At 47.7% G+C, this 12,456-nt stretch overlaps 1 protein-coding gene across 1 annotated transcript in view; it reads left to right on the forward strand.

Moving 5' to 3' along the window:
• Positions 1 to 9,518, forward strand: part of TNK2 (tyrosine kinase non receptor 2) — a 31,600-nt gene extending 22,082 nt beyond the window's left edge. The window contains exon 9 of the mRNA XM_015827487.1: positions 9,320 to 9,518. Within this exon, the coding sequence (XP_015682973.1) occupies positions 9,320 to 9,518 (199 nt within the window). The remainder of the gene's footprint in view (positions 1 to 9,319) is intronic.
• Positions 9,519 to 12,456: the final 2,938 nt, after the last annotated feature.

A 12,456-nucleotide genomic window follows, 5' to 3' on the forward strand; every position in this document is an offset into this window, starting at 1 on the left:
CAGCCACGCTGAGGGGAAAGGGAGAGGTTTCCAAGCTGAGCCATGCTGGCTCAGGAATTCTGGGAGTTGAAGTCCACAAGTCATGAAAGGGCCATAGTTCCCCCATGCTGGCTGAGGAATTCTGGGAGTTGAAGTCAACTAGTCATGAAGGGGCCATAGTTGCCCCCATGCTGGCTTAGGAATTCTGGGAGTTGAAGTCCACGAGTCATGAGGGGGCCATAGTTCCGCCATGTTGGCTCAGGAATTCTGGGAGTTGAAGTCCACGAGTCATGAAAGGGCTATAGTTCCCCCATGCTGGCTCAGAAATTCTGGGAGTTGAGGTCCTCCAGTCATAAAAGAGCCAAGGTTGCCTAGTGCTGCCCTAGGATTTACCTGGTGCCAATCCAGATTTACAGGCTCACCTGATTTCCCATCGATAGGACGAAGCCAACCTCGGTCTGCCCTGTGGGAAGGACACCTAAGTCCTTCCAGTTCCCTTCCCGTTGTCCCATCTTTTTATCCTGCAGGACTACAGATCCCATGATCCGTAGTGACTGCGGATCGGTTTCGTCCCCCTGCAACAGGTTTACAATTGTTGGCAGGTGGTCCTGGACTTAAAACGGCCACAAGGGAACCCAACATTTCTCTTTCTAAACAAGACATTTGTTAAGTGAGTTTTGCCCCGTTTTGCAACAGTCGTTAAATGAATCTCTGCAGTTCTTAAGTTAAGAATACCGTTGTTATGTGAATCTGGCTTCCCCTGTCGACTTTGCCCGTCAGAAGGTCGCAAAAGGGAATCACGTGACCCCTGGACGCCGCGACCGTCATAAATACGAGTCAGTTGCTAAACAGCTGAATTTTGATCGCGTGATCACGGGGATTCTACAACGGTCGTAAGTGTGAAAATTGGTCCTAGGTGCCTTTTTTCGGTGGCCGTTGTAACTTTGAATGGTCACTAAATGAATTGTTGTAAGTCGAGGACTATCTGTCGAGGGCAGGAGAAACGGCGGGCGAGTGTCGTTGGCGAGTTGTCCTTTTTCAGTTCCAGTGAAACTCGTAGAGCTTCCTTGCCTCAGCGCACTCTACCTGGATACAGACCTTACCTGTTTGCTGACTGATAAACCCGACAGAGCTGAAGGCTCCGAGCCTCAGAAACAAACCAGGTTTAAGGCTAAACAAGCTTAGCGTCCTCGCAACCACGGCTGCAAATTTTTTAACAGGTTAAGTTAAATAAAGGGGTATTTGGGGCAAGGGAGGTCAAAAAAGTCAAAAGAGGGCAGTGGCTACTCCTGATACAAAAAGAGGGACAGGGTTTTGTTTGGCCGCCATCTTTGTTTTGCCTCCCTAAATCCTTGTTTCCCAACCTGGGGAACTGTAATATGCGTGGACTTCAACTCCCAGAATTCCCCAGCCAACATAGCCACGCATCTTACAATTCCCCAGGTTGGGAAACACTGAATTAAATGGATAAATGTGGGCATCTGGAGGCAGGGAACAGAGGCAAAGGATCACAATCGTGGGCAGGCCGTAACTCTGGGACAACGGGGGATACTAGAAACCGTCTTAAGGAGCCCCACTGAAACCGACAAAAAGGCAGATTTTTCTCCCTGCGATGATTGAAGCTCCAGATCTTTTTCTTTTTTTGCAAACCCGTGACTGTTGGAAGAGGTGGTGGACAGCTGGACTTTTCTGCCCCACCAACTCTGGTTCCTCCCGGGGGAGGCCGTCTCCTGAAGTTACCTGTGACTCACTCTTCATGGGCCGGCCGGCTGGCTCTGCCCATGTTTCCTGTTTACCTTCCTGGCAGGCCTTGCCAAGCCATTACTCAGCGTGGGCAGAGAAATGGAGAGGAAAGGGGATGCTGCACGCAGGAGCTAAGACGATCCCAGGATTAGGCTTTGGACTTGGGCAAACCATGGTTTATTCGAGAGAGGCTCTCCCTTTTTTTTTCCAAATGGCAAACCAGCCGGCTGGATTTGCAGAAACCAGCCTGGCAAAATATAATAATAATAATAATAATAATAATAATAATAATAATAATAATAATAATAATTGATGATGATGATGATGATAAAAGTTGGAAGGGACCTTGGAGGTCATCTAGTCCAACCCCCTGCTCAGGCAGGAAACCCTAGACCATTTCAGACAAATGGCTGTCCAGTCTCTTCTTAAAAACTTCCAGTGTTGGAGCATTCACCGCTTCTGGAGGCAGGTTGTTCCACTGGTTAATTGTTCTAGCTGTCAGGAAGTTTCTCCTTAGTTCTAGGTTGCTTCTCTCCTTGATTAGTTTCCATCCGTTGCTCCTTGTCCTGCCTCCAGGTGCTTTGGAGAATAGCTTGACTCCCTCTTCTTTGGGGCAGCCCCTGAGATATTGGAACACTGCTATCATGTCACCCCTCGTCCTTTTTGTCATTAAATGACACATGCCCAATACCAGTAACCGTTCCTTGTATGTTTTGGCCTCCAGTCCCCTGATCCTCTTTGTTGCTCTTGTCTGCTTTTTTTAGAGTCTCAACATCTTTTTTACATCGTGGTGACTGAAACTGGATGCCGTATTTCAAGTGTGGCCTTACCAAGGCCTTGTAAAGTGGTATTAACACTTCACCTGATCTTGATTCCATCCCTCTGTTCATGCAGCCTAGCACTGTGTTGGCTTTTTTGGCAGCTGCAGCACACGGCTGGCTCATATTTAAGTGATTGTCCAGTTGGACTCCAAGGTCCCTCTCACAGTTACTACTATTGAGCAAGGTACCCCCTATAGTACTATACCTGTACGTTTGGTTTTTCCTGCCTAAATGTAGAACCTTGCTTTTTTCACCATTGAGTTTCATTTCGTTAGATAGGGCCCAGTGTTCAAGTCTGTCCAGATCCTCCTGTATCTCACCAGTCTGAGCTGGTCAGCTGGTGGTTTTTTCCCCTGGGTACAGATAGTCCTCAACGTACAACCGTTCGTTTGGTGAGGATTCAAATTTACGACAGCATGGGGGGGGGGAAAGAGATTTGTGACAGTTTTTTACACCACCACTGCAGCCAATCCTGTGTTTACATTAAAATTCAGGCGCTTGGCAACTGGCTCGTATTTATGACGGTCGCAATGTCCCCCGGGGTCACGTGATCCCCTTTTGCAACCTTCTGACAATCAAAGCCAACGGGGGGGGGGGGGGGCCAGATTCACTTAACCAAGTTACCAACTTAACTCCCAAAATTCCTGAGCCAGCGTGGGGGAACTATGGCCCCCTCATGACTCGTGGACTTCAACTCCCAGAATTCCTCAGCCAGCATGGGGGAGCTATGGCCCCTTCATGACTCTCGGACTTCAACTCCNATTCTGGGAGTTGAAGTCCGCGAGTCATGAAGGGGCCATAGTTCCCCCATGCTGGCTAAGGGATTCTGGGAGTTGAAGTCCGCGAGTCATGAAGGGGCCATAGTTCCCCCATGCTGGCTGAGGAATTCTGGGAGTTGAAATCCACGAGTCATGAAGGGGCCATAGTTGCCCCCATGCTGGCTCAGGAATTCTGGGAGTTGAAGTCTGCAAGTCATGAAGGGGCCGTAGTTTCTACCATGCTGGCTGAGGAATTCTGGGAGTTGAAGTCCACAAGTCACGAAAGGGCCATAGTTCCCTCATGCTGGCTCAGGAATTCTGGGAGTTGAAGTCCGCAATCATGAAGGGGCCATAGTTCCCCCATGCTAGCTCAGGAATTCTGGGAGTTGAAGTCCTCCAGTCATAAAAGAGCCAAGGTTGCCTAGTGCTGCCCTAGGATTTACCTGGTGCCAATCCAGATTTACAGGCTCACCTGATTTCCCATCGATAGGACGAAGCCAACCTCGGTCTGCCCTGTGGGAAGGACACCTAAGTCCTTCCAGTTCCCTTCCCATTGTCCCATCTTTTTATCCTGCAGGACTACAGATCCCATGATCCGTAGTGACTGCGGATCGGTTTCGGCCCCCTGCAACAGGTTTACAATTGTTGGCAGGTGGTCCTGGACTTAAAACGGCCACAAGGGAACCCAACATTTCTCTTTCTAAACAAGACATTTGTTAAGTGAGTTTTGCCCCGTTTTGCAACAGTCGTTAAATGAATCTCTGCAGTTCTTAAGTTAAGAACACCGTTGTTATGTGAATCTGGCTTCCCCCGTCGACTTTGCCCGTCAGAAGGTCGCAAAAGGGAATCACGTGACCCCTGGACGCCGCGACAGTTATAAATACGAGTCAATTGCTAAGCATCTGAATTTTGAGCGCGTGATCACGGGGATTCTGCAACGGTCGTAAGTGTGAAAATTGGTCCTAGGTACTTTTTTTCGGTGGCCGTTGTAACTTTGAACGGTCACTAAATGAATTGTTGTAAGTCGAGGACTATCTGTCGAGGGCAGGAGAAACAGCGGGCGGGTGTTGTTGGCGAGTTGTCCTTTTTCAGTTCCAGTGAAGCTCGTAGAGCTTCCTTGCCTCAGCGCGCTCTACCTGGATACAGACCTTACCTGTTTGCTGACTGATAAACCCGACAGTACTGAGCGCTCTGAGCCTCAGAAACAAACCAGGTTTAAGGCTAAACAAGCTTAGCGTCCTCGCAACCACGGCTGCAAATTTTTTAACAGGCTAAGTTAAATAAAGGGGTATTTGGGGCAAGGGAGGTCAAAAAAGTCAAAAGAGGGCAGTGGCTACTCCTGATACAAAAAGAGGGACAGGGTTTTGTTTGGCCGCCATCTTTGTTTTGCCTCCCTAAATCCTTGTTTCCCAAACTGGGGAACTGTAAGATGCGTGGACTTCAACTCCCAGAATTCCCCAGCCAGCATAGCTGGCTGGGGAATTCTGGGAGTTGAAGTCCACGCATCTTACAGTTCCCCAGGTTGGGAAACACTGAATTAAATGGATAAATGTGGGCATCTGGAGGCAGAGAGCAGAGGAACAGAGGCAAAGGATCACAATCGTGGGCAGGCCGTAACTCTGGGACAACGGGGGATACTAGAAACCGTCTTTAGGAGCCCCACTGAAACCGACAAAAAGGCAGATTTTTCTCCCTGCGATGATTGAAGCTCCAGATCTTTTTCTTTTTTTGCAAACCCGTGACTGTTGGAAGAGGTGGTGGACAGCTGGACTTTTCTGCCCCACCAACTCTGGTTCCTCCCGGGGGAGGCCGTCTCCTGAAGTTACCTGTGACTCACTCTTCATGGGCCGGCCGGCTGGCTCTGCCCATGTTTCCTGTTTACCTTCCTGGCAGGCCTTGCCAAGCCATTACTCAGCGTGGGCAGAGAAATGGAGAGGAAAGGGGATGCTGCACGCAGGAGCTAAGACGATCCCAGGATTAGGCTTTGGACTTGGGCAAACCATAGTTTATTCGAGAGAGGCTCTCCCTTTTTTTTTCCAAATGGCAAACCAGCTGGCTGGATTTGCAGAAACCAGCCTGGCAAAATATAATAATAGTAATAATAGTAATAATAGTAATAATAGTAATAATAGTAATAATAATAATAATAATTGATGATGATGATAAAAGTTGGAAGGGACCTTGGAGGTCATCTAGTCCAACCCCCTGCTCAGGCAGGAAACCCTATACCATTTTAGACAAATGGCTGTCCAGTCTCTTCTTAAAAACTTCCAGTGTTGGAGCATTCATCGCTTCTGGAGGCGGGTTGTTCCACTGGTTAATTGTTCTAACTGTCAGGAAGTTTCTCCTTAGTTCTAGGTTGCTTCTCTCCTTGATTGGTTTCTATCTGTTGCTTCTTGTCCTGCCTTCAGGCACTTTGGGGAATAGCTTGACTCCCTCTTCTTTGGGGTAGCCCCTGAGATATTGGAACACTGCTATCTTGTCCCCCCTCGTCCTTTTCGTCATTAAATAAGTTATGCCCAATACCAGCAACAGTTCCTTGTATGTTTTAGCCTTCAGTCCCCTGATCCTCTTTGTTGCTCTTGTCTGCTTTTTTTAGAGTCTCAACATCTTTTTTACATCGTGGTGACTGAAACTGGATGCCGTATTTCAAGTGTGGCCTTACCAAGGCCTTGTAAAGTGGTATTAACACTTCACGTGATCTTGATTCCATCCCTCTGTTCATGCAGCCTAGCACTGTGTTGGCTTTTTTGGCAGCTGCAGCACACGGCTGGCTCATATTTAAGTGATTGTCCAGTTGGACTCCAAGGTCCCTCTCACAGTTACTACTATTGAGCAAGGTACCCCCTATAGTACTATACCTGTACGTTTGTTTTTTCTTGCCTAAATGTAGAACCTTGCTTTTTTCACCATTGAGTTTCATTTCGTTAGATAGGGCCCAGTGTTCAAGTCTGTCCAGATCCTCCTGTATCTCACCAGTCTGAGCTGGTCAGCTGGTGGTTTTTTCCCCTAGGTACAGATAGTCCTCAACGTACAACCGTTCGTTTGGTGAGGATTCAAATTTACGACAGCATGGGGGGGGGAAAGAGATTTGTGACAGTTTTTTACACCACCACTGCAGCCAATCCTGTGTTTACATTAAAATTCAGGCGCTTGGCAACTGGCTCGTATTTATGACGGTCGCAATGTCCCCCGGGGTCACGTGATCCCCTTTTGCAACCTTCTGACAATCAAAGCCAACGGGGGGGGGGGGGGGCCAGATTCACTTAACCAAGTTACCAACTTAACTCCCAAAATTCCTGAGCCAGCGTGGGGGAACTATGGCCCCCTCATGACTCGTGGACTTCAACTCCCAGAATTCCTCAGCCAGCATGGGGGAGCTATGGCCCCTTCATGACTCTCGGACTTCAACTCCCAGAATTCCTGAGCCAGCGTGGGGGAACTATGGCCCCTCATGACTCGTGGACTTCAACTCCCAGAATTCCTGAGCCAGTGTGGGGGAACTATGGCCCCTCATGACTCGTGGACTTCAACTCCCAGAATTCCTGAGCCAGCGTGGGGAAACTATGGCCCCCTCATGACTCGTGGACTTCAACTCCCAGAATTCCTGAGCCAGCGTGGGGGAACTATGGCCCCTCATGACTCGTGGACTTCAACTCCCAGAATTCCTGAGCCAGTGTGGGGAAACTATGGCCCCTTCATGACTGGTGGACTTCAACTCCCAGAATTCCTGAGGCAGCATGGCTCAGCTTGGAAACCTCTCCCTTTCCCCTCATTGTGGCTGCCTCAGGAATTCTGGGAGTTGAAGTCCACGAGTCATTAAAGAGCCAAAGGTTGCCTACCTCTGGTGTAGGGTCTCCTGCTTGGGCCGGGGGTTGGACTAGATGATCTCCAGGGTCCCTTCCTACTTCGTTATTCTAATTCTAATGAAAAACAACTGCTGAGGACTGACTCAATTGAGGTGGCCGTGTTGTTGGAATGCGGTCTCTATAGATCGGTTGTTGTCGTTTCACAAAGAAGCTGGTGTGACTGTGAGTTATGTTTGTGTCTGTGCTAGATCCTGCAACATGTCTGAAAGGAACACAATTTGCGTTATGATCTGGGAACATGGAAACCTTCCCCGATGTCCAGGTCTTTTCAGTCGCTCTCTTTGAGAGGGATTCCTTTCCTCTCTGTATCCATGTCGCTAGTCCTCTTGGGGTTTCAAATTTTTTATTAGTTTATATAAAATACAAAAAATACGAAAGAAAACAAGAGGAGGAAAGGGGGAAGAGAGAAATGTAAGGACAAAAAAATGAAAGAAAAAGTACAGGTTGTCCTTCACTTAACAGCAGTTCGTTTAGTGACCGTTCAAAGTTACGACGTCACTGAAAAAAAGCGACTTAGGATCATTTTTCACACTTAACAACCGTTGCAGCATCCCCAGGGTGGGTCACATGATTTACATTCAGATGCTTGACAACTGACTCACGTTTATGACGTTTGCACAGTGTCCCGGGGTCACACAATCCCCTTTTAGCAACTGCAGTGCCTCATTTAACAATTGTGGCCCAAAAAGACCAAAAAAGGGGGGGAAATTCACAACAAATTTCTCACTTAACAACATAAATTTTGGGCTCAAGGCTGGTCGTAAGTTGAGGATTGCCTGTATGGACTTCGGACTGCTTTTGGTGCAGGAGAATAAGATAATAACCTCACATTTTAACTTTTTGCTTTGACACAATAGTATAAACTAATCATTTCTATAACAACAAATCTACCAAAACCCCAAATCAAAAGTTTCGTTTTTTCCCCCACCTCAAGCACAAAGTCCAGTAGTGGTTTCCAAGTCGAAACAAAATTAATTGTATTTTTTTTTCTTTAATCAAAGCGGTCAATTCAGCCATCTCGGCTAACTCCGTTCAACTTTTGCAGCCATTCATCCATTGTGGGAATCAAAGCATCCTTCCGTTTTTGTGCATAAAGTAATCTTGCTGCCGTCAACATCTACCACATCGAAGTCCCAATATTTTTTCCCCCAAATCTTTTTCCACTAAACCCAAAAGAAGAGTCAATGGTTTTATCTTTATATTCGCTTTAGGAATCTTCTGTGTTATGATGTGAATCCTACTCCTTGTTGCTAGTCCTCTTGATCAGCATAGCCTTCTAAGAAAGGAACAGGCCAGATTCAGTTAACTGTGGTGGACCACCATTCTCCAATCTGGCAACCTCCTCTTGAATACGTGGGGGTCCCATCTCCCAAATGTGGAGAGAATCCCAGTTTAAAAATGGGTGCCCAGTTGGCGACGTCGCCCACTCTGTTCCCCCTCCTGGCCAGTCCTAAACTTGATTGATTGATTGATTGATTAAAATGGTCTAGGTTCTCCTGCTTGAGCAGGGGGTTGGAGTAGATGATCTCCAAGGTCCCTTCCAGTTCTATTCTCATTGATTTATTGATTGATTGATATGGTCTAGGGCAGGGGTAGGCAACCTTGGCTCTTTTATGACTCATGGACTTCAACTCCCAGAATTCCTGAGCCAGCTATACTGGCTCAGGAATTCTGGGAGTTGAAGTCCACTAGTCATAAAAGAGCCAAGGTTGCCTATCCCTGGTCTAGGGTCTCCTGATTGAGCAGGGGGTTGGACTAGATGACCTCCAAGGTCCCTTCCAGCTCTATTCTGATTGATTGATTGATTGATTGATTGATTGATTGATTGATTGATTGATTGATTGAAATGGTCTAGGGTCTCCTGCTTGAGAAGTGAGTTGGACTAGATGACCTCCAAGATCCCTTCCAGCTCTCTTCTGATTGATTGATTGAAATGGTCTAGGATCTCCTGCTTGAGAAGTGGGTTGGACTAGATGACCTCCAAGATCCCTTCCAGCTCTACTCTGACTGATTGATTCAAATGGTCTAGGGTCTCCTGCTTGAGCAGGGGGTTGGACTAGATGACCTCCAAGGTCCCTTCCAGCTCTACTCTGACTGATTGATTCTTGCTTTGCTCTTTCCGCTAACTCGGCTGGCTCTTCTCTCCTAGGGCGGAGAACTACTGGTGGCGCGGGCAGAATAAGCGGACGCTGAAGGTGGGCCAATTCCCACGCAACACGGTGACCTCCGTGGCAGGGCTGTCCGCCCACGACATCAGCCAGCCGCTCAAGAACAGCTTCATCCACACGGGCCATGGCGACACCAATCCGCAGCAGAGCTGGGGCTTCCCCGATAAGATTGATGAGTAAGTAAGACGGAGGACGAGCGTGGGTTTTGTAGTTAACATCTTTTGCTCACCACGATGTAAAAAAGATGTGGAGACTCTAGAAAGAGTGCAGAGAAGAGCAACAAAGAGGATCATGGGGGCTGGAGGCTAAAACATACAAGGAACGGTGGCTGGAATTGGGTATGTCCATTTTAATGAAGAGAAGGACGAGGGGGGACAGGATAGCAGCCTTCCAATATCTCGGGGGCTGCCCCAAAGAAGAGGGAGTCAAGCTGTTCTCCAAAGCGCCTGAAGGCAGGACAAGAAGCAACGGATGGAAATTAATCCAGGAGAGAAGCAACCTAAAACTAAGGAGAAACTTCCTGACAGTTAGAACAATTAACCAGTGGAACAACCTGCCTCCAGAAGCTGTGAATGCTCCAACACTGGAAGTTTTTAAGAAGAGACTGGGCAACCACTTGTCTGAAATGGTATAGGGTTTCCTGCCTGAGCAGGGCTTGTATTAGAAGACAAGGAACAATGGTTGGAAACTGATGAAAGAGAGAAGCAACCTGGAATTAAGGAGAAACTTCCCGACAGTTAACCACTGGAACAGCTTGCCACCAGAAATCGTGGGCACTCCATCACTGGAGGTTTTTAAGAAGAGGCTAGACAGTCACCTGTCTGAGATGGTGTAGGTTCTCCTGCTTGAGCAGAGGGCTGGGCTAGAAGACCTCCATGGTCCCTTCCAGCTCTACTCCATTCTATTCTTGCTTCTGACCTCCAAGGTCCCTTATTCCATTGTATTCCTCCTTGCCTTATTAATCTGGGTTGTCCCTGCTGCGGGTACAACCCTGGTTCCAGAACGGGGAAATTGCATGACTTCTATCTGTAATCAGCGTCAGAACCAGGCTAGCTGATTTCAGGCTGAGTGATGCAAGAATTGTCCAGCAAGGAGTAGCTATGTCTGCCTCTCGGTTGCCATTGGGGGGCTGGGGGGGGGGGGGAGAAGACAAGGCCAAATTATTCTCTGTTTAATCAGAAGGAGAGAATCTTTGTAGATGATGAACGACGGGGCACTTGGTGGCCTTTGAGCGTGGCAGTTTTCTAGCACACGTTTCACGACCCAGCTAGGTAACATCATCAATACTAGGAGGGAGGGAGGGCTTGCAAAGAGGAGGAGGAGCTGTGGGGTCCTTCGTGCGCTCAGAGCTGGGTGCTTTTTTTTTTTTTTGCAGACGTTTCACGACCCAACTAGGTAATACAATCAGTGCTAGAAGGGAATGGTGTTTGCTATCTGTTTGTATATAGTTCCTACCAGCCCTGATGATGTTACCTAGTTGGGTAATGAAACGTCTGCAAGAAAACCACCAAGCTTGGAGAGCACCAAGGACCCCACAGTCCTCTTCCTCCTCCACTTCACAAACCTCTCTCCCTTCTAGCACTGATGATGTTACCTAGTTGGGTCATGAAATGTCTACAAGAAAAGAAGCAAGCTCAGAGAGCACCAAGGACCCCACAGTCGTCGTCCTCCTCCTCCTCCTCCTCCTCTCCATAAACCCCACTCCCTTCTATCCCTGATGATGTTACCTAGTTGGGTCATGAAACGTCTGCAAGAAAACAACCAAGCTCAGAGAGCACCAAGGACCCCCACAGTCAATTTAATTCCTTTTCATTCAAATTCCTTTCTTTATCTATTTATCTTTTTTATCATTTTTGTAAGTCAGCCAGAGTCACTTCAACGGCGAGAGGGGGCATCATAGAGACAGTCCTTCGGCTTATTGACAACAATTAGGATCGGCACTGATTCTGTTGCTTAGTGAGTCACACTCCATTTGGCCACCATTTTTGCCACGGTCATTAAGCAGTTGTGAAGTGAATCCTGCAATTGGGCTTCCCCCGTCGACCTTGGTTGTCGGAAGCCGGTTGAGAAAGTCGCAGGTAGCGGATCACGTGATCCCAGGATGCTGCCACCGTCCCAAATAACATGCCGTTTGCCAAGCGCCTCAATTTTGATCACAGGACTGTGGGGATCGCCCCAGCGGTCGTAAGTGCGAGGACTGTCCACATAAGATTTTTTTTCCAGTGCTGTTGTCACTTTGAATTGTCGCTAAAGGAGTGGTTGTAAGTCCAGCACTACCTATGTATATTTAATAGTTAAAACAGAGAAGCATATTTCGATCCCTTAAACGTGAGCCAGGCGTGTGCAACAGCAGCCAAAAGAGCTAATACAATCCTGGGTTGTATAAACGGAGGCATAAAATCAAGATTAGGTGAAGTGTTAGTACCGCTTTATAAAGCCTTAGTAAGGCCACACCTGGAATCCTGCAGCCAATTTTGGTCACCATATCCCAAAAAAGATGTTGAGAGTTTGGGAAAAATTCAGAGAAGAGTAACTAAGATGATCCAAGGCCTGGAGGCTAAAACATAGGAAGAACGGCTGTGGGATTTGAGTTTGGCTAGTCTAAAGAAAAGAAGAAATAGGGGTGACATGACAGCAGTATTCCAGTATTTGAGGGGCTGCCCCAAAGAAGAGGGGGTCAAGGTATTCTCCAAAGCACCTGAAGGCAGGAGAAGAAGCGACGGATGGAAACTAACCAATGAGAGAAGCAACCTAGAACTGAAGAGAAACTTCCTAACAGTGAGGACAATTAACCAGTGGAACAGCTTGCCACCAGAAGTTGTGGGTGCTTCATCACTGGAGGTTTTCAAGAAGAAACTGGACAGTCACTTCTCTGAAATGGTCTAAGGCAGTGGTGGCGAACCTATGGCACGGGTGCCAGAGGTGGCACTCAGAGCCCTCTCTGTGGGCACTCGCACTGTCGCCCCAGTCCTAGGCCTTCAGCTGGGTTTTATAGAACTTTTTCGCTTTAGGCTTCCGCCGCCGTGTGCAAAAAAAAAAAAAAGAATCAATCAGTCAATTTCAACTTCTTGTGGGAAAAAAGGATCTTGCAAAATTGGAATTGATTGATTGAACTTTT

Source organism: Protobothrops mucrosquamatus, unplaced genomic scaffold, assembly GCF_001527695.2.
Source record: "Protobothrops mucrosquamatus isolate PMUCROS unplaced genomic scaffold, P.Mucros_1.0 scaffold3729, whole genome shotgun sequence".
Taxonomy (NCBI): Eukaryota; Metazoa; Chordata; class Lepidosauria; order Squamata; family Viperidae; genus Protobothrops; species Protobothrops mucrosquamatus.